Source organism: Perca flavescens, chromosome 7 (genome assembly GCF_004354835.1).
Source record: "Perca flavescens isolate YP-PL-M2 chromosome 7, PFLA_1.0, whole genome shotgun sequence".
Taxonomy (NCBI): domain Eukaryota; kingdom Metazoa; phylum Chordata; class Actinopteri; order Perciformes; family Percidae; genus Perca; species Perca flavescens.
The window spans coordinates 19,837,875-19,865,038 of record NC_041337.1 but is presented as its reverse complement, the minus strand read 5'-3'; the positions used below and the strand labels follow the sequence as shown (position 1 = coordinate 19,865,038).

Below are 27,164 nucleotides of genomic sequence, written 5' to 3'. Positions count from 1 at the left end.
TGTTTTACAAAGAGTTTAACCTGAGCCAGACAGACAACAAAGATAGAAATCATATCACATCCATAAGGGGATTGTAGTATACAGCTGTTAAAACATAATAAAATATATGACCCACTGGTATCGGATCGGTACTCGGTATCGGCCGATACGCAAGTTCAGGTATCGGAATCGGTATCGGGAAGCAAAAAATGGTATTGGACCATCTCTACTGCGCAGTGCTGCGTGTTTTAACATCTCATGGATGGTGGTTTTCCACAGTTTTATTTGTACGCTGTTGCCACCTGTCCCAACTGTAACAACTATTGACTGTAACCACTTGATGAGCCAAAAAAACTAAACCAGAAAACAAGCCAACAAAAATGTCATGGCATTTCACATCAGGTTTACTGTAGGAAATCTGTCATATGTTTGGTTCAGACTTCATCCATCCCAAAATCCTTCATAAATTCAGAAAACCCTTTTTGTTTTTTAAGAAAATAAAAAAGATGGATACTTTACATTTACTTGATTGATCACTGAAGATTATTTTGTTTGTCTTCAACAGTGTGAGCTGTACCATTGGGTGGATCTACTGGACCGCTTTGATGGCATTCTGTGTGATGCAGGCCAGACCGTGGAGAATATGTCATGGCTTCTGGTGTGTGACCGTCCTGACAACGGACAGCTCAAAGCCCTGCTTTTGGCAGTGCTCAACTTCACAGCCCTGCTCATTGAGTATAGCTTCTCTAGGCACCTCTACAGCTCTATAGAGGTAGGCTTGAACCTAATACACCCTGGAACACTACTCTGCTTTTCTGGACTGTGTATATGTCACAGTGGGAATAGTAAAGCAGCTCACCTTTTATCTTTCACTCTCACCCCTTTTACAGCACTTAACTACCTTGTTAGCGTCATGTGACATGCAAGTGGTCCTGTCTGTGCTGAACCTGCTCTATGTGTTCAGTAAGCGCTCCAACTACATCACAAGACTGGGATCTGACAAAAGGACGCCTCTACTGGCCCGTCTGCAACACCTGGCTGAGGTCTAGTGAATGCCATTGTTTTCCTATTGACCTGATTCCACCTGTCCCTCAAGAGAAAGAGCTGTATTGTTTAGTGTCTTTCTTCTCTTCTGTAGAGCTGGGGAGGAAAGGAGAATGGCTTTGGTCTGGCTGAGTGCTGCAGGGATCTGCTTATGACGGTAATAATTTTACAGTGATGTTTAATAACTGTCTCTATCAACTACCTATAGCTTTGGGACTGTGTTTATGAATAAAGGCTAACAAGATTAATTAAACAATATTTATAAACTGTCTTCCCTTACTATGCTGCCGTCCGGTGGTACATGAGCAGAAGTACCCGCCCAGTGCCACCACACTGCACTTTGAGTTTTACGCTGAACTGGGTCCTGAGGTCAAAGTAGAGAGGAAGGTAAGTTAAGACATTTGTTCATGCAATCATTATGTAATAAAAACAAAATATATTTGTGGAATATTGAGTTTATGACTCAACTTCTTCCTAAACCTTTCTGTACTCTTATTTCCCCAGACCAGTAGTAACACACTACACTATATTCACATCGAGCAGCTTGACAAGGTACAGTCAGATTAGAATTGTTTCATTACAGTTGAGTAAGAATACCTCAGGTTCTTCAGCTTACACATGCTCTGCGTCTCTCAGATTTCAGAGAGCCCATCTGAGATCATGGAGTCGCTGACAGTGATGTACAACATCCCTAAAGACAAGCAGACCCTGCTGTTCACACATATTCGACTGGCCCATGGATTCTCAAATCACAAGAAGAGGTTGCAGGCTGTGCAGGCTCGACTCCATGCTATCTCTATACTGGGTGAGTATACTGGCCTTCTTCCTAAGATAAATGAGAAAGGGTTTTGTTCCTAGTTGTAACTTCTGATGTTTTCTATCTTCTTTGCAGTGTATTCAAATGCACTCCAAGAGTCAGCCAACAGTATTCTGTATAATGGCTTGATAGAGGAGCTGGTGGATGTATTACAGATTACAGACAAACAGCTTGTGGTAAGAAAAAAAAGAAATTGCTTGATCACGGTTATGACACTAAATTCCTATGCCACACTAGCAGTAGCACTGTATTTGTAAAATTATATTAGATATTTTTTGATGCTTTGTCAGACCTTACTTTGAGATTATCCTAATCTGTGTATTCTCCAGTGTCAGCTCAGTATTCTCAGTGTCAATGCAGAAGTATCAAGTCCCTCTTCTTTTTTTATTTTCTGAAATACTGACTTTGATTTTGTTCTTCAGGATATCAAGGCAGCATCTTTGCGCACTTTAACTTCGATTGTCCATCTGGAGCGGACGCCCAAGCTTTCCAACATCATCGACTGCACCGGCACTGCCTCCTACCATGGCTTCTTACCTGTGTTGGTGCGCAACTGTATACAAGCAATGATTGGTGAGAATGCAGCCAAAACATTTCGTCTAAAGTTTAGTGTGTTTATGGGACAACTAAAATGGAAGACTGTTTAACTTTTAATTTCTATTTCCAAGATCCCCTGATGGAACCCTACCCACACCAGTTCGCCACTGCACTGTTTTCATTTCTCTACCATTTGGCTAGCTATGATGCTGGAGGGGAAGCCCTTGTATCCTGTGGCATGATGGAAGCCCTCCTGAAGGTATATACTGATCCTACCGCTAATGCCATTATCACTTGTAGTTTTTCTTTTTTTTTTTAAATGTAGTATTCCCTTTTATATTTCTTACTTAATAGGTTATCAAATTCCTGGGTGATGAGCAGGACCAGATCACCTTTGTGACGCGAGCAGTGCGGGTCGTGGACCTCATCACCAACCTTGACATGGCTGCCTTTCAGTCCCACAGCGGCCTTACCATTTTCATTTGCAGGCTAGAGGTTGGTTATGCACTTTGCATTTCTCATTCATGACACAGCAGCTTTTAGCAACAGAGTCACTGAAACTTCTGCCAAACCTCTGGACTCACTTATTCTTCTCTCCATCACGCTCGATCACTTTTTTTATATGTAGCATGAGGTGGACCTGTCCAGGAAAGAGTGCCCTTTTGTCATCAAGCCAAAGATCCAGAGGCCTAGCACAGCTGTTGAGTCTGAGGACATGGACACAGACATGGAGAGTAAGTCACTATTCCTAAGACCTAGGGAATGTTCTCACCTTCAGAAATTAATATCTGTAAGTCAAGGCTATAATAAGCTCTAGGCTATTTGTCAATGTCGCCAAGTTGTAAAGAATTCCCCAATTGTTGCCTTGATTTGCCAACATTATGTATTCTCACAGTGTCAGAAGTTGCCATGGAAAGCAGCCCTGGACCGTCCACATCTTCTGGTTCCAGACCAGAAGCGGACCAGCGAGCACAGAGCAGTGCTGCTAACACTCCTCGTGCAGGTACACACAGCAAACGCACACAAACAAAAAATCAAACACTTGCCACGATTGTATTCTATCATCACTTTGACACTCGTCTCTCTAGGTATGCAGTGTATCCCCCAGAGGGCTGCTCTGTTAAAGTCAATGCTAAATTTCTTGAAGAAAGCCATCCAGGACCCTGCCTTTTCTGATGGTATTCGCCACGGTGAGTCATTGGCATCCTCTTCTATAAATTAGAGATCAAGATCTTGTACTAATCTTGTTTATACATGTTGAACAGGTTCATTAAATGTTGCCTTTATATGCCTCTATACATTTCATAATGTTATTGTGTTTATGCCCCCTCTTTTTCCCACAAGTAATGGATGGGTCATTGCCTACCTCACTCAAGCACATCATCAGTAATGCAGAGTATTATGGCCCTTCACTGTTCCTCTTAGGTGAGTTCACAGTAGCATTTTAGTAAAGCCCCTCAAATACTCTTCTGACTGAGCAAAGTTGTCATATAAAACTATCAACTGGAGATTCAATTGAATGTAATGGAATTTTACTGTTTGCTTATTTAATGTAATGTACAATTTGTTGTCATTGTTTTGGATTTTGATCTTTTTTCTTTTTCCACCCTTGCTCTTGTCTCCATCTTTCGGGTTTGTAGCAACGGAGGTTGTGACGGTGTTTGTGTTCCAGGAGCCATCCCTGCTCTCCTCCCTGCAGGATAATGGTCTTACTGATGTCATGCTGCATGCCCTTCTTATCAAAGATGTGAGTTTCCAGCACTGCCCTTTTTTGTCTGTCTCCTCCTTTTTCTTGTAGTTAACAATAAGTCACTATTGTCAATCTTATTTTCTCTTATTGTCTCAGCACTTGTACTAAATTTAACGTCTGAAATTGTTACTTTAAGTCTTCAGAGATGGTTGAAAGACTTTACTAACCCTTTCAGATTACCCTTGCTCTCAGCTCTTCATTCACTTTGGAAATTGGTTGATTCTCAGTGTAAAGGGGTTGCCCTGTGTCCATAGGTCAGGGGTTCAGACCTGTGGATGTATTGATTAGTAGAACATGCATCAGAAAATAATGGTGCAAGGATAACTCCGGATTTCCACTGGATGCATAACTGCTGCGGACCGGTTCCGCTGCGTGTCTGCTGCGTGCTCCGCCGTCTGTCAATACCCACCAGGTCCGGATTTGTTGCGTCACGGCTGCGGCCACGACTGACAGCTGTAGTCATGAGGACCCACAAGTTCTCGCAAATTCACGTAGAATAGAACGAAAAAACCAACAACAGTTAGTTTCCATCCAGAGGAGTAGAGGTGAAACAACTCTGTGCTGTGTTTTCAAGGTGTAGTGCAGGTAAAATATGATCCGCCGTGAGCATGGTGTATTTTATTTTGAAAATTAACCGGATGTTTAATTTTACTTCTGTGCTCGACTTCCTGTCCCGCACTATCTGCTGTGTGCTGAATTGCTGCGGAGCTCTCCGGTGTCCGGCAAAAATAGAAGCTCTGCGTATCTGCTCCGGAGGGCTGCGGATCGCCGGAGCTGTGCCGGAGTCGGAACACAGCCGTTCTGCAGTCAGTGGAAATACACACATTGACTTTAATGGAAACCTAATGACTCCGCCGCCGTTACGCATCCAGTGGAAATCCGGGGTAACAGTCTGGTACGACAACCTCCGATTTGTCTGGTCCATTGGCTGACCCTGACCTGGGTTATGGCATGTTGTGTGAACGATTTGATTGAGTTTTGTATAAAAGGGTCCCCAATGCGAACTAGGACTGTTAAAAGGCACAGGTTGATGTTGGGTCTTTTATAGTTAAAAGTTCATTGTCACTTTCACCTTCTTCCATCTGTGTTTTCTTTTTCAGTTTTTTAAACTTTCATTGCTTGTTCTTCATTGTTTCTTATTTTCAGGTTCCTGCTACCCGTGAGGTGTTGGGTTCTCTTCCCAATGTGTTCAGTGCCCTGTGCCTGAATGCAAGAGGCCTGCACTCTTTTGTTCAGTGCCAGCCATTTGAGCGCCTCTTCAAAGTGCTTTTGTCCCCTGACTACCTGCCTGCCATGCGACGGCGACGCAGCTCGGACCCGTTGGGTGAGTTGGGCTGTATGTGCTGTGTTATTCAGATCTTCGCCTGTGGAAACCGTTTGAGTGGATGACATTTTCTGTTTTTGGCTTCAGGTGACACTGCATCCAACTTGGGCAGTGCTGTGGATGAGCTCATGAGGCACCAACCCACTTTGAAGACTGATGCTACTACTGCCATTATTAAGGTAGTTTACCTTTTTATTTACAAGCACTCTTTCTAGTGTCGCTACATGGTTTTGTAGGATAATTAAAGCTTAATTGGTGTTACAGTTACTGGAGGAGATCTGCAACCTAGGTCGAGCCCCTGAGTACATCTGCCAGAAACCGTCTATCCAGAAAGCAGATGGCACTGTGGCGGTGCCACCAGCACGCTCCAGCCACGCTGCTGAAGAAGCTTCAAGTGAGGATGAAGAGGAAGAGGAGGCCCTCCACACGTTCAGCCAGCAGCAGGGGGAACCAGAGAGCAACAGACAGTCAGTGCCACTTGAACTGTATGACGCTGAGTTCATAACACAACACAATAGAATAGAACAACAACTCTTTACAGACTTAGATTTTTTTTCAAGTCGATTGACTTAATGTGAAATATTTTAGTTGGTAGTCATTTTTATGATGATTGTATTCTTGCAGGGTGGTGGGCACTGAGGAGCGGATACCCATTCCTCTAATGGATTATATTCTAAATGTGGTGAGTGTGGATTCTCTTGGTACAGTTTTTGTTTCGTTTTGGGCATGTTGTGAAATATTCCAAGCTATAAAGCAGAGCTCACCTAATTTATCCGTTCAGTAACTGATTTGCGATGCACATGTTTTCTAGATGAAGTTTGTGGAATCCATTCTAAGCAACAACACCACAGACGACCACTGTCAGGAGTTTGTCAACCAGAAGGGGCTGCTACCTCTGGTTTCTATTCTGGGCCTGCCGAACTTGCCCATAGACTTTCCCACCTCTGCTGCCTGCCAGGCTGTGGCTGGTGTCTGCAAGTCCATATTGGTGAGTGCAAAAGAAAGATTACTGTTGTCATCATTTTCTTGCATTTGTTTATCCGGAATGGTGCACATTCAAATGAATGCGATGCACCAGATTAAGACTTATTTTAATTTAGAGGTAAAAGAAACATCAGTTTGCTGAATTAAGACTTAAGTGTTTTTCCCCTAAATTCTCCCCCTTAGACTCTTTCTCATGAGCCTAAAGTACTCCAGGAGGGCCTATGCCAACTGGACAGCATCCTGACATCTCTGGAGCCACTTCATCGACCAATTGAGGTGCCTGGTGGGTCTGTACTTCTCAGAGAACTGGCCAACGCGGGCCATGTCACCGATGCCACGTTGTCAGCCCGTGCCACACCACTGCTACATGCTCTTACTGCAGCGCATGCCTACATCCTCATGTTTGTCCATACTTGCAGAGTAGGACAGGTAAATATGGATATATTTTTTCTTAACAAACATAATTGACCCCCTTTTACCCTGGTGTACCTTTTTTTTTTAATTTAGATAAATTGTTATCTTTTATTTTTTTGTTGATCAGTGTTTAAATTATATAATTACAACCATAGTACTGTATATCAATGTTGTAAACAATAAAACGAGCAGAATGGTGAATCAGTTTTATTCGCACTGTATTTTACAGAATTACCTTCACTGCTAGTTTTGACTACAGAATCAAATGTACTCACAATCCTCGGTTGTGATGTGTGCAGTTATGCTGAAGTTGCAAACAAGCAACAAGTTAAGGGCAGATGATTACTAGGGCTGGGCAATATATCGATATTGCGATATGAGACAGTAAAGTGATGTACTTTTCTGAACTTACCAGACTGTTCTAGTCTGTTACCAGACTGTCTATTTTCCTTTTCCCCACTTAGACATTATGTCCACATTACTGATGATTATTTATCTAAAATCTAAGTGTGAAGATATTTTGCTAAAGCACCAATTATCAACCCTAGAATATCGCCGCGATATCAAGGTATTTGGTCAAGAATATCGTGATATCTGATTTTTCTCCCTATTGCCCAGCCCTAATGATTACCAAGAATTGTATTTGTTTTTCAAGCTGTGGAGGGGTTCTTCAAATGTGAGACCATTTCAGAAGGTTCAGCAGCTCTGAATGTTTCTGTTCTCTTTCTAAACAGAGTGAGATCAGAGCTATCTCAGTCAACCAGTGGGGCTCCCAGCTGGGCTTGAGCGTTCTCAACAAGCTCAGTCAGCTCTACTGCTCTCTGGTATGGGAGAGCACTGTGCTGCTGTCCCTTTGCACGCCTAACAGGTGAATCTCTTATCCTTTACCCCTTTTCTTTAAACGATTAGCTGTAACCCTGTAACACCTCTTGACTGTGCCCAACAGTCTGCCTCCAGGATGTGAGTTTGGCCAAGCTGACATGCAGAAACTGGTGCCCAAAGAAGAGAAGCCATCTGGCAACACTGCAGCAACCACAGCCTCTGGCTCCAAGAAAACTGGTAATTTAACCATTTCAATTTGTTCACTGAAAACCACCATGTTCCTGGAATGCTCTCCAACAATTTAAATCTCCTTTACCTTTATCTAGTAGAGTCTGAGGCAGTGTCTGTGGATTCATCTGCTGGTGGACTTTTGGAAGGCATGGGTCTAGATGGGGACACCTTGGCTCCCATGGAGACGGATGAACCCACTGCAACGGACCCTAAGGCCAAGTCCAAACTTACCCCAGCTATGGCCACCCGCATAAAACAGATCAAACCGCTACTCTCTGGTGAGATCATTTGTATGACACACAAATTTTTTATTTTTATTTCTGTTAACCCTCAGTTGCCGAGCGGGTCGTATACGACCCAAAAAGGCACCTCTGATTCATAACTTTATAATAATAACTAGTAGAACCATACCGTCTTTTGGAGCTAAAAGCTAACAGTCGCCCGTTCTGCTGATGTCTTTGGTGTCTTCGTAGCCCTTACAGAAGGTTTTGTATCCAGCCTGGAAGTCCAGAGTTTGTCGTGGTCTTTGTGCAATTAATCCATACTGTTACATCCCAGATTGATACACTTTGTCCATAATTTATGATTTTTCGGCCGTTTATCTCCGCCAATTGCTGCTAACTCTGATGCTAACCATCCATTTTGTTTCCCATAATGCTTTGGGAATGCTTGTTTTTGTCTTGTAAACCAATAGAAGGCAGTCATCCAAGGGAGAACAAAGATAGTTTATTGTGAGTAGAGGTCACTCAGTCAAATTTGACCAAAGATGGTCTATTACCGCTCGAAACCATTCTACAGAGAAGAATAGCATTACTATTTTGGATTTTGGCATACTTTTGGGCCTTTTTTGAAGAAATGTAAATAGTTTGTCATTTATATGATTTATAATGTTCATTATGTTTATTTTTACACTGGATGATTCCAAATATATAGAACTGTTTTAGATAACACACATGCTTGTGTAGAGTTGCTGTGTGTGTGATATCAATTAATGACATTATTTTGAGTATTGGCATAAGGGCAAAAGCGTCTGGACTTTATTTTTGAAAAATGTAGATATTTTGTCCACTGTATAAGTTATGTTTATTTTTGTTTGACTCCTAATACATATGAGAAGTGTTTTAGAAAGGAGATTGGCTTAGCTTTTATTGCTGTGTGTGTGATATCAATACATATCTGAGATTCATGTTCCGTTTTATTTATTTGTCTTTATGGTCCTATAACCTTTTTTTTTCATTCAAGTGACTTCAATGCAGCACAAATATTCTAATAGCCCAGTTTTTTCCTGAAAAAATGATGTTCATAGATTGACTGTGTACTACAGGGTTGATGTTTTACAAGCTTTTTTAGAAAATAAAACCAGACCGACCAGAGGCTGTCAAATACCGGAGAGTGCAGAGCGTTAATATTTTTAACGGATTCTTTTTTCAAAAAAACAATGTCTTAAGTTGCCTTAAATCCCTAGGAGTTTATCGTCTCTCACTAACCTTGTGTCTTTACAGCTTCATCTCGATTAGGTAGGGCTCTGGCTGAGCTCTTTGGTCTGCTGGTGAAGCTGTGTGTGGGCTCACCAGTACGCCAGCGCCGCTCCCACCATGCTACAAGCACAGGCACGACACCCACGCCTGCTGCCCGGGCCACTGCCTCTGCCCTGACGAAGCTCCTCACCAAGGGTCTGAGTTGGCAGCCCCCACCTTACACACCCACCCCTCGTTTCAGGTAAGGGCAGACTACCCCAGCTACCATTTTCTATTATGTGCTTTGCACAAAGAGTTGATATGGAGTGTTTTCTTTTTTTCTGGCAGGCTGACTTTCTTCATCTGCTCAGTGGGCTTCACATCCCCCATGCTGTTTGATGAGAGGAAGTACCCCTACCATCTCATGTTGCAAAAGTTCTTCTGCTCTGGGGGTCATGATGCCTTATTTGAGTAAGTCCATGCATATGACAAGAACAGTATTGTATCTTCAAAATATTCTTGCAAATATCCATATTTTAAATTCTATGCTAAACAGGATTTGTATTGCTTTTGTGCAGGACGTTTAACTGGGCCCTGTCAATGGGTGGGAAGGTGCCTGTGTCTGAGGGTCTGGAGCATACTGACCTACCAGATGGGACAGGGGAGTTCCTCGATGCCTGGTTAATGCTGGTGGAGAAAATGGTGAACCCCAGCACAGTGCTGGACTCACCCCATTCCCTGCCAGCTAAAATGCCTGGGGTCACACCCACCATGCCCCAGTTCAGCGCCCTTCGGTTTCTCATAGTCACCCAGAAGGTCAGTATCCACTAGCTATAGAATTCCAATGAGTCTATTGTTTCCTTCATTATCTGTGGTATTCAATTGGGTAAACTTGTGAAAACAGTTGCCAGGGAAATGAGAAAAGATGGAAACTAGTACTGTGTATTGGCAAGAATCTGGTGATACGATACGTATCACGATACATTGGTCGCGATTCAATATATTACAATATATTTCGATACTGTGCGTAAGGCGATATATATTGAGTTTTTTTTAAAGTATAATTTGAGAAAAACTAATATTTAAAAATAGACATTATGTTCATAAAAGTCAAAGAAGTTTACTTTAGGTAAACAATTCAGTAGACAGGTTCTTAGTAAGCTAATGTTTATATGCTAAAGTAGGCCAAAGTTCAGCCATAGCTACATTGTTAGCATCTAGCAAAAAGTCAGGCCCTGCTAGACACTGTTAGGCAAGGACACTAGTGGTGTGTCTCAGCATAGCCATCTAGCGGTAGGGGGTTTAAACATAACATAAACGTGAACCACTGTCTTACATGAGTATTTTTGAACATTTAAAAAAAAAAACTATACATTATTGCAAAATAAAATATCGCGATACTCAAGTGTATACATTTTTTTCTTTCACCCCTGGAAACCATATCATTTCTCCCTGCTCTCTTTAAAAAGAAAAAAAGAAAACTGGTTGTTGTTGCATTTCAGTACAATGTTGAGAAAAGAACAACAAACTGCGATGCAACAAAGTTTCAAGACCTCTCCAAAAAGGATGAGAGAGAACATTTTTGGTGATTTATTATTGTAACCCAGTCTCTCCTTCATCAAGGCTGCATTCAGCTGCATCCGCAGTCTGTGGAACAGGAAGCCGCTGAAGGTGTATGGAGGCAGGATGGCTGAATCCATGCTGGCCATCCTCTGCCACATCCTGAGAGGGGAGCCTGTCATTCAGGAGCGCCTGGCCAAAGAGAGAGAGGGGACGGTGCGCCCAGATGACGAAGCGGCCTCCACTGTTTCTTTGGCACCTAGCGGGGCCCCTGGAGCATCTACAACAAGTGGGGAGGCACCTGCAGCGACTGGAACAACACCTGCAGGACCAGCAGGAGGATCAGCTGAGGATTCAACCAATTCTACCCCCCGCCGTGACCCCCAGGTTAACCAGGCCCAGCTTACGCAGGTATGTGGGAAAGCTGTCTGACACTTGGGCACGCTTGTCCGATGTTTCCTTTTATCACTGTTCACATCCTGTAATGTTTGTACACACTTTTTCTAATACTGGGCTTTCATCTTTAGGCTAATAGTCCAGGAACAACTGGGGACAAAATGTGTACATTCATTGGTTTCTTCATTTCATTTTTACTTTGGGCTGTGGTTTGTTCCTGCAGCCTCATCTTTTTCAGCTTGCTGTGCCACTACTGCAGGAGGTTTTGCCACCACAAGTTAACTACATAATTGTATATTCAGGGTTTTCCCTTGCTCAGAATCGGCCTTTAGAGGGGAGACAGGCTAGGGTTGATGATATCATCGACAATATCGTTGTCCATTGTGATGGCTGATCAACATCACGATGGAGAGCCACCATCGTGATGCCACGCCCCCCACCCTGTCAGACACACTTATCCTAGTCGCGGGCACTGGACGGGAAATTGACAACTGCGTTGGTCTTAAACTAGCAAAGACACTTGCGTCAGGCTTTGCACTGTGCTGTGCAGGGTGCAAGATAGGGCCCCTTAAGTGGAAGCTACTTTGTTTTTTTCCTACGTGCAACCTATTTGTGAAAAAGACCGTCACTTTGAGCAGACTGGATTGGCTGTGGTGATACAGTCTCTCTCTCTCCCGGTCAGCAGTAGCTCGCTCTACCTGGACTACTAACGTATCAGCATGCAGTAAGGTCATGCTCTGCACCTCGGCTTGCACACAGCGGTCTCGAGCAAGAGAGAAAAGGCGTTAACGTGGAACGCTGTCACACTTTCTCCCCTCGTCCTTTCTCCCCTCATTGGACTAAGTTTGTAAACACTGTGCGTGCATCAATAAGTAAGTCTGATGTCCTGTGGGCACGGGACGATGTTATGTAGGATTTTTGAATGTACGTTAGCAACAGTAGGCTAATTCACGAGGGTGCTATTTTATGTATAAGCTAATATTGTGCATCTGTTCATGTGCGCTGCAAGAGTTATGGTTCTGTTTATTGAATGCGTTATTCAGTGCGAATCTAACAGAGAATGTAGTTTAATCTCAGTAATGATGGTATATTTGGTTATTAATGTTGCTCTGTTAAAAGTCAAACTTTCCACTGTTACGCAGATCACGGCGATGTGATTGAGTATAGACTTTATGGCTCCATAGTTAAGTGAAAGTGGGTGAAGTTGTAATTTACTGCCCCTATCAGCAGGCAGCAGCATAGCCATGTAATACTGTCTATTTACAGAGGGTATTTGAATGTATGTCTGATCGTTTTTATATTAACTGTTAGCCCATAGTAGTAGAAAAAATATGTATATAAAGAGATATAGTAAAATAAAAATTTGACAATGTAGTGTGGTACATTGCGAACAATGGTCAGATATTATATTGCATAAAAGTCTAGTCTAAAAATGGCATAGCAACCTGTGCTTTAAAAAAAACAAAAACGTAAAAATCAAATAATCAAATCGAACCGTGACCTTAGAATTGAAAATGTAATCGAATCGAGCATTTGGAGAATCGTGACACCCCTAGTTACTGCTATTTACTGTTGTAGCTAATTTGTATCGTTATGAATACAAAACGTTATAAAGTGTAATGTTTTCTATTTTGAAAAACATTCTATTGATCAGTAAATTATTAGTGAAGTTTAACAGACCGTCCCTACGGTGCATGTGAACCGTGGATTAATTGCAAATGTAACCATCATAGTTTGAAATACAGTTTAACTGCCGCTGTTACGTGAACGGGGCTCAGCAGAGAGACGGAGCAGGACGACACCACCTCTGCAGCTTGTTCAGGGAGTCAGGGCAATGCTGATAAAGCGAGCGCATGTGGTTTTCATTCGTACTACCGTACGGTTCACATCAGGTCTTAAAACCAACCGTACCAAAACACGGAATTGGACTGCTATTTAACGCGACTACGGGACATTTTCACAGGTTATGAAACTGTCTCAATTTAATACTGATAGACCAAACAGAACAGACAGCAGTCGATGTTCCGGTGTAAGGCTGAGCGCACTGTACCCGTCAGAGAAGTACAGCCTGACTGCAAACGGAGATCCCCTTAGCGATAGCTTCACAGCGGAGCGTTCAGATCCGGCCGAATCAGCACCAGCCGCTGTGGATGAGAGGGAGGCTAGCTGCTGAAAATCAGACATTTTGGCACACATGATTTTTCTTTGACGCTGGCTAAAACCTCTTTGGGGGGGTGCCAAAACTTTCTCTATGCAGGAAAAACCTAACTCTAAACAGCCCTGTAAAACACTAAAATAGAGGTGTTGTCTATATCAATATTCCTCTCCCACATTTTGCATGCACTGAATCCTGGGCCACCATGTGTTTTATAACAGGGAAGGTGCAGAGGGGGAGAGAGGCATGCACAGGTCCGCCAGCAGCATCTCCAGCAGGTATAAGACCTATCAGGGAGAGTGGGAGAAATTTAGAGGGGAGATAGAGAGAGACAAGGAGTTTTGGATGGAGAAAGGTTGGAGAGTTGGGACTGAAAAGAGAGAGATGATGATTGGATGCATTAGAGACGTTGTGTGCACTACACAAGAGAGGAGAGTGGAAAAATGGCTACTTGTCTTTCATAATGATACCAATTGTCTTTGACTTTACATTTTTCAGTCCTCAGAGCCTCATAATCTCCCCCCTTCTTTATATTTGCCCTTCGCTCATGACACCATCTCTGTTAACTGTAAAAATGCTTCTTTATCTTTTTGTGTGGTGCTTTAGTTGATGGATATGGGTTTCTCAAGGGAGCATGCCATGGAGGCCCTACTGAATACTAGCACCATGGAGCAGGCCACAGAGTACCTACTTACTCACCCTCCACCACTTCTTGGTGGAGCAGTAAGAGTAAGTCTACATAGACAGAAACACACATGCTTTCATTCTTTGTAACTTTCATGAGTCAAATTCAGGCTGCTGACATTGTTCCCCTTGTTCAAACTAGGACCTGACGATGTCCGAAGAAGACCAGGTGATGAGGGCCATTGCCATGTCACTTGGACAAGAGGTCAGCATGGAGCAGCGCTCTGACTCTCCTGAGGTGTGTCACCCTCAAAAACAAAATGTCACTCTAAACTATCTGTTGCTAAATGAAACCTCCATAAAAAGCTGAGCAGCTTTTAAGATTATTTCTGTGCCTGCTTTAGGAAGCAGCACGTCGACGTGAGGAAGAGGACAGGAGAGCCAGGGAGCGGGCAGAAGAGGAGGAGGCCCGCTGCTTGGAGCGCTTCATGGAGGCCGAGCCACTAGACCCCAAGGAGCTGCATACCTTTACTGACTCCATGCTGCCTGGCTGCTTCCATCTTCTGGATGAGCTGCCTGACACAGTCTACAGACTCTGTGACCTGCTGATGACTGCCATTAAGAGGAGTGGCCCCGAATACAGAGAGCTCATCCTCGGCCAGGTTGTCCACCAGGTCAGTGGATAAATGCATGTTTACATTGCAGTCTGCTCTCTGAACTTACATTTATAATAGGCTCCAGAGTATAGGGGTTATGGAAGATGAGTATCCTATTTTTTGCTTAGTATTAAATTGAGAGATGCAGCTTTGCATTCATTTGAATACTTTGTGTCTGTCTTTGTTATTGATTGTTAGGCATTTTAGAGTAAATGCTTTCAGTAGGGCTGGGGGATTATGGAAAAGAATATAATCACGATTATTTCGGTCAATATTGAAATCACGATAATTTAACACGATTACTCATTGACTTCTGGAAAGATGTTGCAATTATTGAACTTAAAAAAAGTTCAATAAATCAACAGTAAAAAGAAGAAAAAAACTGAAATTTGCCTTAATCTTTCCTATTTAAACATTATTTTTTCATTCAGAACACGAGAAAATAGGTTTACTTGCAAAACGTAATGAGCTAAATAATTGTTTTTCTCGATTATTCTGTTTTTGTGATCATTGGGAGCAGAAATTATAATCACGATTAAATTTCGATTAATTGCACAGCCCTAGCTTTCAGCGAGTAACATGTCTTGAATGCAGATGCAGCTTTGTAAGCCATTATGTATGTTTGTGTTATCATTCATTACAAGGGACCGTGGTAACATCTTTAAAAGTCAAGTCTTGGCAATAGAAGCACAACATTCCTGTACCAGCCTGATTGTGTTCATGTTGTGTGTAGGTGTGGGAGGCAGCAGACGTGCTCATTAAGGCAGCTGAGCCCCTGACTACCAGTGACACAAAGACTGTGTCTGAGTGGACCAGACAGATGGCCACACTGCCCCAAGCCTCCAAGCTGGCAACACGAATTCTGTTGCTTACGTTGCTCTTTGAGGTAACGGAAACAAATTGAAAGTTGTAGCCTTAAAATTTTTACACAGAAAATATTTTTTTGTCATTGTAAATCTACACATCCTAAATAATAATTTGTTGGTTTCTGTTTCTGAAGGAACTGAAGTTGTTGGGTGCCAGAGTTGTGGAGAACAGTGGGATTCTTGATTTGTTGATTAAGCTGCTTGAGGTTGTGCAGCCCTGTCTGCAGGCTGCTAAGGAACAGAAAGACATCCAGACACCAAAGTGGGTTTTGCTCAGCCCTGTGTTTATACTAATCTAGCAAATGTTACACCAGCTCTTCACCATGAGAGCCCTAATTTGTGTTGTGAATTGGTATTTATCATATTAAATGACTTCCTTTTTCTGCAGATGGATCACACCAGTACTGTTGATTATTGACTTCTATGAGAAGATGGCAGTCTCTTCAAAGCGCAGGGAACAAATGAACAAGGTATAAGTCAATCTTATAAACCAAACCACAGGTACAGATTACAATTGTAAAGTTAGATACTGAAATAGGTATGCAAAGTTCCAAGCACAGGTATAGACAACCATGCAATATGACTACATGAATGGAAAGAGTAAAAGGTGGAAGCAAGTAAATACTACTGCATTATTACATTTGTCCTGCGATAGGCCTCTTGACTGCATGCTCAATGCTTTCTTTATTTAAGACTTGAATGAGCTGTATTTAAACAGGAACATGTACATTTGGGTACTGAGTATAGAAGAGGTGAGCAAAACATGGTAATAAATGCAATCCTATACAACAGGTCTTTCGTTTGTGTCAAAAGTCATTGAATACACTGTGTGCTTTACATTGTAAGGTGTTGGAGGCCCGCTGTGTATTTTTGTACAATTTTTAAGTTCCCTTTCTGTCCTCTAGTATCTGCAACCCAATGGGAATAACTGGCGATGGTTTGATGACCGCTCAGGCCGTTGGTGCAGTTACAGTGCATCAAACAACAGTACCATTGACTCAGCATGGAGGTCTGGGGAGAGCAGTGTCCGCTTCACAGCTGGTCGCCGGAGATACACTGTGCAGTTTAACACCATGGTGCAGGTATACACAAACACTTTCTCCACTGCCAAAGAATACCCCCGAACTACAATTTGATTCTTTGATTTTATGTTTAGTTAGTAGAGTTAGTTTTCCTTTTGTTTAATTTAACACCTTTCTATCATGCAGGTAAATGAAGAGACTGGTAACAGGAGGCCAGTGATGTTGACTGTCCAAAGAGTGCCTCGCATTCCCAAGCCTGCCAAAGCTGGTAGCATTACTGACTCAGAGAGAGAAGAGGGAGACAGGAGCAAAGCGGAGGAAACACAGACTGAACTGGACTCAGGAGCAGCAGTGGAGATGAGTGTTCCTAAGGAGGATTCCAGCCAGCTTAAGGAGACCACATCTGGCCCCACATCTTCCCTGGAGCCTGACAACTCTCAGAGTGCTGATATAGTTGTACAAGGCCTGACTGAGGACATGACCACCGTTCTTATTCGTGCCTGTGTCAGTATGATAAGTGTTCCTGTGGACCCAGACACTCTCCATGCCACATTGCGTCTATGTTTGCGTCTTACACGCAATCACCACTATGCCATGATGTTTGCTGAGCTGAAGAGCACACGGATGATTCTGGGGCTAACGCAGAGCTCTGGCTTTAATGGCTTCACCCCGCTTGTCACTCTGCTGTTTAGACACATCATAGAAGATCCGGCCACGCTGCGGCACACAATGGAGAAGGTTTGAGTCTATTCTCATACTTTTTAAATGGATCTCGCAGTATATAAAGATACTGTCTGTTAGTTGTGTTGCATCACCATTGCATTTTCAGATTTTTCTTAAAAGTCTGTTGATACCATAAACAAATTCCTAAATTTGTTGCCAGGTGGTGAGGTCTGCCGTGACCAGCGGAGCAGGTAGCACCACCTCAGGAGTGGTGTCAGGCAGCCTTGGTTCCAGAGAAATCAATTATATTCTTCGAGTCTTGGGCCCTGCTGCCTGCCGTAACCCTGAATGCTTTGCTGAAACCGCCAACAACTGTGTTCGCATAGCTCTGCCTGCACCCCGGGGGGCTGGCACAGGTGAGTGTGCAAGTAGGTCTGGTAACTTTAGATTAGAGTTAACATTGCTAGTACTGTAAATTGGATTGATAGATTTACTTAGCTACCCAGTTGTGTCTACATTTCTTTAATCCTAAAAAGCTTATACTCTTTTTACAGCCTCTGATGACGAGTTTGAGAACCTTCGAATTAAGGGGCCCAATGCTGTGCAGCTGGTGAAGACCACTCCTCTGAAACTGTCACCCTTACCCCCTATCCCTGACACGATCAAGGAGGTCATCTATGACATGCTCAATGCTCTGGCTGCTTACCACGCTCCTGAAGAACGTAAGACATGTTAATAAGATCCCCACAGCTGTCCATTTGAAGGGCATATATGTAGATTTAATGGAAATAGTAATTTGAACATTTCAGTTAACTCTCTCTCTCTCTCACTCTCACTCTCACACACACACACACACACACACACACACACACACACACACACACACACACACACACGCACGCAGCTGAGCGTCCAGAAGAACGTGCTGCAGTGGTGCCTGGTGGACCAGACCTGTGCCAGATATTGCAGGATGTTGGTGATGACGTTTACCAGCAGTATAGATTAACCCGGCAGGGCAGCGACTTTGACTCCCAGTCTGCATTCCATATCAACGTGAGTCTCAATGACAAGTTGTCTTATATTGAAACATGAAATGTGTCATCTCCTCAGTTAACAATAGAGCTGTCTCTTCTTCTCAGGCTCAAGTGTTTTCTGCTGATGGAGCTGTGGCTGAGTCTTCCCAGTCTGGCACACCACAAGGAGAAGGTGAGTCTAAGGTTTTTTGAAAGTATGCGGGAATATTTGTGCAAAGTAACTGCACATATCAGATACTCTGTCATCCCTAATCACATTGTTTGATTAGCTGTCTGTGTTGTTACTGTTTGTGTTGCTCCAGATCCACCATATTAGTGTATGTACTGTATATTATCTGTGTATCCTTTCATTTCATTGTCCTAACTTCTTCAGCTTCCACACCAGAAGAGATGCGAGAGGAAAAGAAAGAACAGGAGGGAGAGAAAAGTACCAGCTCAGAGGAGGGTAAAGCAGCTAAGGTAAAGGCAAGCAAGCCTCTAATGCCTACCTCCACCATCCTCAGACTGCTGGCTGAACTGGTGCGCTCCTACGTGGGCATCGCCACTCTAATCGCGTCCTACTGCTACACTGCTGGACAGTCCGAGCTTATTAAGGAGGTTGGTAGTTAAATGAAGTCATGTCAGTCTTTCACACTTCTGTATTGTCATGCCTTTACTATAATTATTTCCTCTTAACTTGTTTTGACCTTCCTGTATCCTAACAGGACTGCAGTGTTCTAGCCTTTGTGCTCGACCACTTACTGCCCCATACTCAGAATTCGGAAGACAAGGACACCCCAGCCTTGGCACGTCTCTTCCTAGCCAGCCTGGCAGCTGCCGGCACGGGCACTGATGCCCAGGTGGCCCTGGTCAATGAGGTGAAGGCTGCCCTCAGTAGAGCACTAGCAATGGCAGAAGGTGCTGAAAAACATGCCAGGTAAGTAGCATAAAAAATAAGTAAACCAACCTGATGATGATGCTATAACCCTTGGTTTATTGATAATTTATAGAGATCCTTACAAACCCATACTCTCATTTTCACTCTTTGTCCTCACCCATCTTTCTGTCAGGCTTCAGGCAGTGATGTGCATCATCAGCACCATCATGGAATCATGTCCTTCCACGTCCAGTTTCTATAGCACAGCAGCAGCCAAGACCCAACACAACGGCATGAACAATATCATACGGCTCTTTCTTAAAAAAGGACTGGTCAACGACTTGGCCCGTGTGCCTCACAGCTTGGATTTGTCCAGGTATTTGATTTGAATAGTAATTTGATTTTACATTTAGATAGTAGACCAGTAGCCTGCATCACAAAGTGTGATCTGTGAATTAGTTAAAGGGGCCCTGTGGAGTTTTCTTGTAAACAAACAAAAGTTACATTTAGTGTTACTCACAAAAACACATTGTGTGTATTCTTGAGGTCTAACAAATAGGTCTATTGTTGCGTCCTCATAAAACAAACACGTATTTTAAATCCTGCTTGTAGTCTTTCCTGCCTTTTGTTGGCGCATTGCTGCATATCTTGACATGGTACTTCCAACTGTTGATCGGTAGAATAGTGTGACACCATTGACAAGTGTCTCCTTGTCTCATGCACGCTGGTGACCCAATACACAGTCCAGTGTATTGGGTCACCAGCGTGCATGAGACAAGGAGACACTCGTAGAAAAACTGCGCCCTAGTGCTACTAGATGTCTAAAACACCACAGGGAGCCTTTAACTTTGGGTTTAACCCAGGCTTTTTGGTATCCTGAAGCGGTCTCAATTTAAACTGGGGTTAGATCAACATGGCAACCGGAACCCAGGGTTGACAAGTCTGTTGGTAACCCTGGCTTTCCTGGATCTGGATTTTAAGCTTAGTAAACCAGATAATGCAAAACTAGCATGACAATGTTGAACGTGCCTGTTTAGTAGTTCTATTTCAGAATCAAGTTGGCTTTGCAAAAAAGTACTTACTCTATATTCTTATTTTACATCTTTTGTATTAGTCCCAACATGGCTAACACAGTAAATGCTGCCCTGAAGCCTCTGGAGACACTGTCCCGCATTGTTAACCAGCCCAGCAGTCTGTTTGGGGGAAAAGGAGGCTCCAGCAAGAACAAGGCTGAACATGACACTGTGGGTACTGCCAGGGACAGCAACAGCAACACTCAGGACACAGGTATGTATCAAATGAGATGAGATACCTTCAACACTCTAGATCAAGAAATTCCGAGTGTCTTGTTGCTGATTTGTGGCATCTATTCCAGGAGAGTCCGGTGAGGCAGAGCCTGTGGAGGGCAACCACAGGGTGCAGGGAACAGACAACGACCTGATGGATGGAGAGACAGAGGGAGACACAGTGGTTATTGCTGGTCAGCCAGAGGTTCTCAGCACACAGGCTATGCAGGTGATTGGCATTGGATTACACACAGTACTCAAATAGTATTTCAACACATTACCTCATCTGTAACATCTATAATTGATGGCATAAAGATGGGCATTACAAAATGTCGATAATTTAGCTCCAAGGTGTGGCCCTTTCTCCACTTTATGGCTGACATTGCATTTGTATTTCATTTCCTGTGCTTGTAGGTAGAAAATGAGTTGGTCGATCTGATTGATGAGCTGCTGGAGAGAGATGCTGGCACGGTCAACAGCACAATTATAGGTAAGCCACTTGACAAATAAGGGAAAAGTGACTACATGGTAAACAGGTAAGGTAAATGTGGGAGTAGTTGTACGCAGCTAAACCTCAGTGGGTAGTTAGTGGATACAAAAACAATCTATAAAATTGCAACACAAGGAGTTAACTGAACACTGGAATCACTGCTCCCTGTATTTCAAAAAAGCAAGGACACCCAGAGCTGATGTATCACTTGTTGTGTGTTCGGTTAGTGGGACGCAGTGGGGAAGATGAATCGCAAGAGGATGTGTTGATGGATGAGGCCCCCTCCAATATTAGCCAGGCATCTACTCTTCAGGCTAACCGGGAAGGTAAGACATTGGCACAACAGAACTTTGTGTGTTCATCTTAGTAAATAACCGAACAGTTGTTGCGACTGGTTTCACTGACTGCTTCTCAGTTTTTAAGATCTTCTTGTAAGGGACTCTGCGTTTATCTCTCTTATCAGACTCCATGAACATACTGGAACCAGAGGATGAGGAGCACACACAGGAGGAAGATTCTAGTGGCAGCAATGATGATGAAGACAGCCAGGATGAAGAGGAGGAGGAGGAAGAAGAGGAAGAGGAGGATCAAGTATGGATTAATTCAATGAGGTTCAGTAAACAAGTCTTGATTCTTGCTTATCCATAAGACTCATGGCTGTTACTTTTCCTCAAGGATGACGAAGAAGGAGATGAGGATGATGATGATGAAGGTTCAGAGATGGAGTTGGATGAGGACTTCCCTGACATTAATGCTGCGCCACACATCCGCTTCGAAAGGTTTGACAGGGATGATGACCTCATCATAGAGTTTGACAACATGTTCTCAAACAATGGTAAGCAGGATGATTTATTACCAACATTTACTCTCTTCTCACATCACTCACTAAAGCTTGGGACATTCCAAATTAGGAGAATTATAAACAAAAAACAGATGATGCAGGAAATTAATTTTTGTTTAGCTTTATTTGTCATAAACATTACTTGGGGTTGTGCCAGAGCTGTCCCCCCTAATGTCTGCCTACTGTTTTCTGTTGTTTTTCCATCAGCTGACATCCCTCCCTCCCCAGGCAACATCCCCAGCTCCCACCCACTGATGGTGCGCCATGCAGACCACGGTTCCCTCACCCTAGGTGTGGCAGGCACTAGCAGCCGCCTGGCACAGGGCATGGGTCGCAGCCAGCGAACACTGCGCCAGCTCACTGCAAACAGCGGACACACCATCCATGTGCACTACCCTGGCAACCGCCAGCCTAACCCTCCGCTCATCTTGCAAAGGTGAAAGCATGTTTTTGTGTCTTTGTTAAACAAAACCTCTGTTTTGCAACATCTGTTACAACACCATTCTTTGTTTAAGGGATCATGCTAAATAAAATGTTCCTCCTCTACTCCATTCTTTAGATTGTTGGGCCCCAGTGCTGCAGCAGACATTTTACAGCTGTCTAGCTCTCTGCCTCTGCAATCTCGGGGTAGGGCCCGCCTTTTGGTCGGAAATGAGGATGTGCACATTATTGCTCGTTCTGATGACGAGTTGTTGGATGACTTTTTCCATGAGCAGAGCAGCACGGGGGGACAAGCAGGTGAGAATCACTATGGGTTGTTATTAATGTAACTGTCTTAAGGTTTAGTATTCGCTTGAATTCCTAACATGGTTGTTCTTTTTGTCTCTCAAGGCACCCTATCTAGTATTCCCACTGCCTTAACTAGATGGACAGATGAGTGTAAAGTGCTGGATGCTGAGAGTATGCACGACTGTGTAGCAGGTAGGTTGGCAAGGTACCTGCGGGATTGAAGTCTTTAAATTCTAAAAATAAGTCCTTTTAAAAATCACAAATTTTGTTTACCATGGTCTTAAATAATTTAATGTTCTTTCATAGGATTAAATAAATACCTTGGCATCATAAATGTTGTTTCAGTATACAGACATGGTGCGCAAGCTCTGGCCTAAACATCCAAGCTCAGGCACGATCACTTGTCAGGAAAGAAAACAAAACATCTCGCACCGTGCTAGTAACAAGCAAAAGTTAGCTCGTCGATTAGAATGGGCAACTGTCAGAAGTCTGGCCACAGATGTGGACAAGTTGGCAGGCAAGCAGATTGGCGTGAGAGTCAGTGTAGCGGAGCTGGAAGACTCTGCAGCAAGTTCAGCAACGGAGAGAGGGCTGTGTATAAGACGAGGACAGTGTCTGTGTGTCTGCGTTGCTCCACCTTTGTAGGGTAGGTTGGAAACGCATCCAACGTGCTCATGTACATTTGACGGCATTACCCTGATGTGCCGATCGCCGAGCTGAGGAAAATGCAGCCTTTAAACGCAAAAAGCTGAATGGGACGAAACAATCACTAAAGCAATTGCCATTTACATTGGCATATTATATTACTGTATTGGTCCAAATATAAGATTTATTTATTTTTTCTGGAAATGCGTCTGAAAAACTGAGGTCATCTTGTATTTGGGGTCTAGAATTTCAGCTTTTCAAGTCGCAGAGGCTGGTTTTTAGAACATAGGGGTGTCACCTGTTTCAACAGCCAATAGAGAAATCAGCTGGTAAAGCCAGCTATAAACTATTGAAATGAAATGATCCATAATTATATATTTTTAATGTTCCAACAGCTGGTTAAAATGGCAGAGTTTTAGACAGAACTCGACGACTACCCGAAAGCACGTTAACGTTATATGGTCAAGCGAGATAGAGAGTGGGAGCGCCCAGCTGCGTTGGAACAAAGCCGTGAATCAGAGAAATAAAACGTGTTTTCGCCGATTCATTACTAGAAGTGTAACTGCAAGCATCTCACGATCACTAATGTTATCCACATTCATATTTAGACGCAACATGTGATATATCGAGCTACAAAAAGCCTAAAAGTCTGAAGTTAGAACGAAAGTACAATGAGGCGTTGTCATGGAGATGATACAGTCTAAAAATACAAACAGCAAGAAATTTTTTTACTGTGGTCCTCAAAGCGGCCGCTTCCAAGAGATTGACAGGAGAGTGTGTGATTACATAACTGAAAAACGTAATGATGCGATGCCCATTACCAGAGCAGTCATTCAGCTGAAGGCCTTGGAAATATTTACCATTCATTTAAATGTGACACTTTCATCTAAAAAGATCTTGAAAATATAATTTTAAAGATGTAGTTAAAAGACAACAGCCTACCTTGTTTTATTCAATTGTGTTTTCATTAGAATTATTTTCTTTAAAAAAAAAAAAAACAGATTTGGTCTTCAAAAAGTATTTTTCCAAAAATGAGTCTTGAAAGAGGGGGCGTCGTCTTATAATAGTCTTATAATCAGGGTTACAATTACATTATATATTATCTTATCTAGCAAAGGTGGAACTAATTGTAACACCTCATAATGCACATTTTATTTTTTATTATCTTATTTATTTTGTATTTTTAGTTTCATAGCATAAGAGCTCTTCATGCAACAAATATTGTATTATGTTATTAAAATACAAACATACATATCATTGTAGAGTATTATAATAAAATGTTTTAGGTACTGTTACATGGTAAATCATTTTTTTTCTGTGGCCTAAAATCCACACTTTTCCATTATATGGCCTTGAAGTTAGCATTAAATTTCATCCTTGGTGGTATTAAAAAGGTCTTTATAAAGTCTTAAATTTAACTAGAATCCTGGGGGTACCCTGGGTAGGTGTTATACTGGAGACTTGTTTCAATTGAGACAAATATCATTATCATTTTTTTATGACTGAGTACCTCAGTATTGAAAATATTTGTTTTTGAAAATTTGATCACTTTCATTTGAATATGATGGTCAAGTAGTTAGAAGTATTCACTGTTCTTTACACCTAGCTCTACTACACTTTGAACACATTTTGATCGACCATTATAACATCTTGTTTGGAGTCCCATTTGTTGATAATTAAGTCCTGTAATGTGTTATAAAGTGTGAGACACAAGTGAGGGTAGGGATTCAGAGAGAGAAAATCAATAGGAGTGAATGTAATAATTTTAATCCCAAATTAATATTTTTATATCTTCCCAATTTGTGACCAGTGAAATCTGTTTTACTGATTTAGATCAATGCACCAGGCTTAATGTCTTAAGCTAAAGTGGCATTAATTGGACTTGGTGACTTGTTACCTTACAGCCACATTGCCACAACTAAGGATGAATTCTGACATCTGTGTCTGTTTTCAGTGGTGAAGGTGCCTATCCTGCAGCATCTGGAGAGTCTGCGAGATGAAGAACTGGAAGAGCGTAGGGAGAAGAGGAGGCGGCAACTGGCTGAGGAGGAGGAGTCTAAGCAAAATGAGAGGAGGGCCTCTGGAGCTGAACAGGCCAGGGAACAGAGCCTGCAGGTAATACATGGGTATTGGCTGTGTAGGAAGAGGAATTTTCCAACCTAGAAGTGCATGCTACTTTTGCCATTTTTGTTCACTTGCTTGCTAATGTCAACTGTTTTTACCCATAGGGTTCTGGATTGGGGACAGTTAATGGTGCAGAGAACAGTGCAGGTACTGACATTTGTATAGATTTTGTCTTGTTCTGTCTTAATGTTAAAATTCTTGTCGGGAATGGACACAGCTCAGTGATAGGCACCCAGAGGAAAGCAGCCAGCAGAGCGTGCTGTGGGATGAGGTAGTAGTTTGTATAGTTTTAGGATCACACCAGATCTGGGAGATAACTATACAGTCTACTGTCTTTCTTATGGCAGCGCTAAACCAGCTGGATATCTCCATTTGCTGCAGAAGTTCCATGCTCAACCTGCAAATAGCTCAGATAGTTAACAAACTGAAAATATCTGATCTGCATTGCTGTTGAAAGCACATACTTACACATACTGTATACATGATATCTCTGGAATACAATTAAATGTTGCCTCAAATGTATATTGAATGTATTGCATTTGCTGCAGCTGGCTGTGCTGTGGTGAGGTAGTAAGTTGTGTTGTTGTTGGGGATCAGGATTGTTCACCCCATTCAGGAGATAACTATACAACTTACTGCCTTCCTTAGTGAAGGCCCTTGTCATCTACCTAGAAAATGATCAATAACTAATCACTATATTGCTATTTCAGTTCTGTTTGTGCAAATCTCATGTGTGCTTGCTTTGGAACAGTTTTGGCCGCAATTGTGTAAAGGGAAAATGTTTGTTTCTATATTTGTAAAATGTAAGGGGCAATTTAAGTAAGCAATGGTAGCTGTTGGTAAGCAGAGATAAAAACAGCTAGTTACTAGCAACAATTCATTAGTAATCAATGTTTCAGGAATGTATAAAACCTATATCCCTGTCTTCACAAAAGTTTTGTCTCTGGATTTTGCAGAGGGTGAGCAGGCTCAGGGTGGTACAGTGTCATGTCTGGAGCCACCCAGGGTCTCAGAGGGCTTCCTCACTGCTCCCCCATCTGGAGAGGTCACTCCCACCACACCTGCTCCTCATGAACAGGCCCTAGTCTCCCTTGAGACTGCAATCAGTCAGCAGGTCCACCAGCCAATTGCTGACCTGCTACTGGCTGAGTCGCATGCAAGCTCACTGGCTGCTCTGGCAGGGGCAGGCCTTCCACCCTTGTCGGCAGCTGACAGGCCAAACAGTGAAGCAGAGGCATCTCAGATGGAAATGTCCCCAGCACCCACAATCGGTGAGAGAGTCGGAGGAGGTGGTGCGTTGGATGAAGGCAGGGAAGGTACTATCTTTGAAAACTCTTTATACAGACTAGCCAACTGTAAGAACACGCATCTGTAATGTAAATTATATTGTTGACCGTGCTTGTAGCTAGTATCCGTCGTAAAATCTTCTGAACATGGTAAAATACAAATCAATTACCCAAGGAATTTTGCTGCAATACATTGATTCACACCATTTCCTAACCTTACCCTCACTGTTTTTCCCCTCAGCCTCCCTAAGTCCAGACATTGTGGAGACCTCAGAGCCTGCGGTAGTGGGTGTGTCACAACTGGAAGGGTCACCCATGGATACCAGCAGCCCTGCCTCTGCCACTCAGGAAGAATCTGCTCCCAACCCTGCCCAGGGTGCCCAGCTGTCTCAGGAGCTGTCTGGCAGCGGAGAGAGGGGGCTGACTGACCGGCAACCCAGTGCAGAGACTGGGTTAGTAGCTTGATCCCTGATCAAATAAACGTTCAGCAGTATTATGTACCCTGTATCTCTTGCCAAATAACCATACATTTTTATAAAAAGTTACAGATTGTGTAAAATGCCTATTCTCTT

At 42.9% G+C, this 27,164-nt stretch overlaps 1 protein-coding gene across 13 annotated transcripts in view; it reads left to right on the top strand.

The window, feature by feature from the left end:
• huwe1 (HECT, UBA and WWE domain containing E3 ubiquitin protein ligase 1) overlaps positions 1-27,164 on the top strand; it is a 53,007-nt gene that overhangs the window by 16,414 nt on the left and 9,429 nt on the right. For 6 of the 13 annotated variants that reach the window (XM_028583701.1, XM_028583707.1, XM_028583696.1 and 3 more), the window contains 57 exons: positions 545-751; positions 870-1,022; positions 1,118-1,180; positions 1,333-1,410; positions 1,528-1,575; positions 1,660-1,828; positions 1,916-2,016; positions 2,263-2,413; positions 2,509-2,636; positions 2,732-2,872; positions 3,006-3,111; positions 3,273-3,380; positions 3,466-3,567; positions 3,722-3,802; positions 4,018-4,124; positions 5,274-5,451; positions 5,539-5,630; positions 5,716-5,936; positions 6,076-6,133; positions 6,263-6,439; positions 6,619-6,864; positions 7,584-7,717; positions 7,796-7,908; positions 7,998-8,180; positions 9,405-9,621; positions 9,708-9,830; positions 9,938-10,175; positions 10,983-11,330; positions 13,692-13,748; positions 14,077-14,199; positions 14,297-14,392; positions 14,499-14,768; positions 15,484-15,636; positions 15,751-15,878; positions 16,005-16,086; positions 16,522-16,698; positions 16,825-17,376; positions 17,522-17,717; positions 17,856-18,023; positions 18,206-18,354; positions 18,441-18,507; positions 18,709-18,932; positions 19,040-19,251; positions 19,385-19,567; positions 20,306-20,478; positions 20,567-20,706; positions 20,892-20,967; positions 21,195-21,293; positions 21,431-21,558; positions 21,643-21,802; positions 22,016-22,244; positions 22,368-22,546; positions 22,640-22,729; positions 25,137-25,297; positions 25,411-25,453; positions 26,263-26,622; positions 26,834-27,044. In XM_028583701.1, the coding sequence (XP_028439502.1) occupies positions 545-751; positions 870-1,022; positions 1,118-1,180; positions 1,333-1,410; positions 1,528-1,575; positions 1,660-1,828; positions 1,916-2,016; positions 2,263-2,413; positions 2,509-2,636; positions 2,732-2,872; positions 3,006-3,111; positions 3,273-3,380; positions 3,466-3,567; positions 3,722-3,802; positions 4,018-4,124; positions 5,274-5,451; positions 5,539-5,630; positions 5,716-5,936; positions 6,076-6,133; positions 6,263-6,439; positions 6,619-6,864; positions 7,584-7,717; positions 7,796-7,908; positions 7,998-8,180; positions 9,405-9,621; positions 9,708-9,830; positions 9,938-10,175; positions 10,983-11,330; positions 13,692-13,748; positions 14,077-14,199; positions 14,297-14,392; positions 14,499-14,768; positions 15,484-15,636; positions 15,751-15,878; positions 16,005-16,086; positions 16,522-16,698; positions 16,825-17,376; positions 17,522-17,717; positions 17,856-18,023; positions 18,206-18,354; positions 18,441-18,507; positions 18,709-18,932; positions 19,040-19,251; positions 19,385-19,567; positions 20,306-20,478; positions 20,567-20,706; positions 20,892-20,967; positions 21,195-21,293; positions 21,431-21,558; positions 21,643-21,802; positions 22,016-22,244; positions 22,368-22,546; positions 22,640-22,729; positions 25,137-25,297; positions 25,411-25,453; positions 26,263-26,622; positions 26,834-27,044 (8,957 nt within the window). The remainder of the gene's footprint in view (positions 1-544; positions 752-869; positions 1,023-1,117; positions 1,181-1,332; positions 1,411-1,527; positions 1,576-1,659; positions 1,829-1,915; positions 2,017-2,262; positions 2,414-2,508; positions 2,637-2,731; positions 2,873-3,005; positions 3,112-3,272; positions 3,381-3,465; positions 3,568-3,721; positions 3,803-4,017; positions 4,125-5,273; positions 5,452-5,538; positions 5,631-5,715; positions 5,937-6,075; positions 6,134-6,262; positions 6,440-6,618; positions 6,865-7,583; positions 7,718-7,795; positions 7,909-7,997; positions 8,181-9,404; positions 9,622-9,707; positions 9,831-9,937; positions 10,176-10,982; positions 11,331-13,691; positions 13,749-14,076; positions 14,200-14,296; positions 14,393-14,498; positions 14,769-15,483; positions 15,637-15,750; positions 15,879-16,004; positions 16,087-16,521; positions 16,699-16,824; positions 17,377-17,521; positions 17,718-17,855; positions 18,024-18,205; positions 18,355-18,440; positions 18,508-18,708; positions 18,933-19,039; positions 19,252-19,384; positions 19,568-20,305; positions 20,479-20,566; positions 20,707-20,891; positions 20,968-21,194; positions 21,294-21,430; positions 21,559-21,642; positions 21,803-22,015; positions 22,245-22,367; positions 22,547-22,639; positions 22,730-25,136; positions 25,298-25,410; positions 25,454-26,262; positions 26,623-26,833; positions 27,045-27,164) is intronic. The other 7 variants (XM_028583702.1, XM_028583700.1, XM_028583704.1 and 4 more) reach the window with 7 other exon arrangements.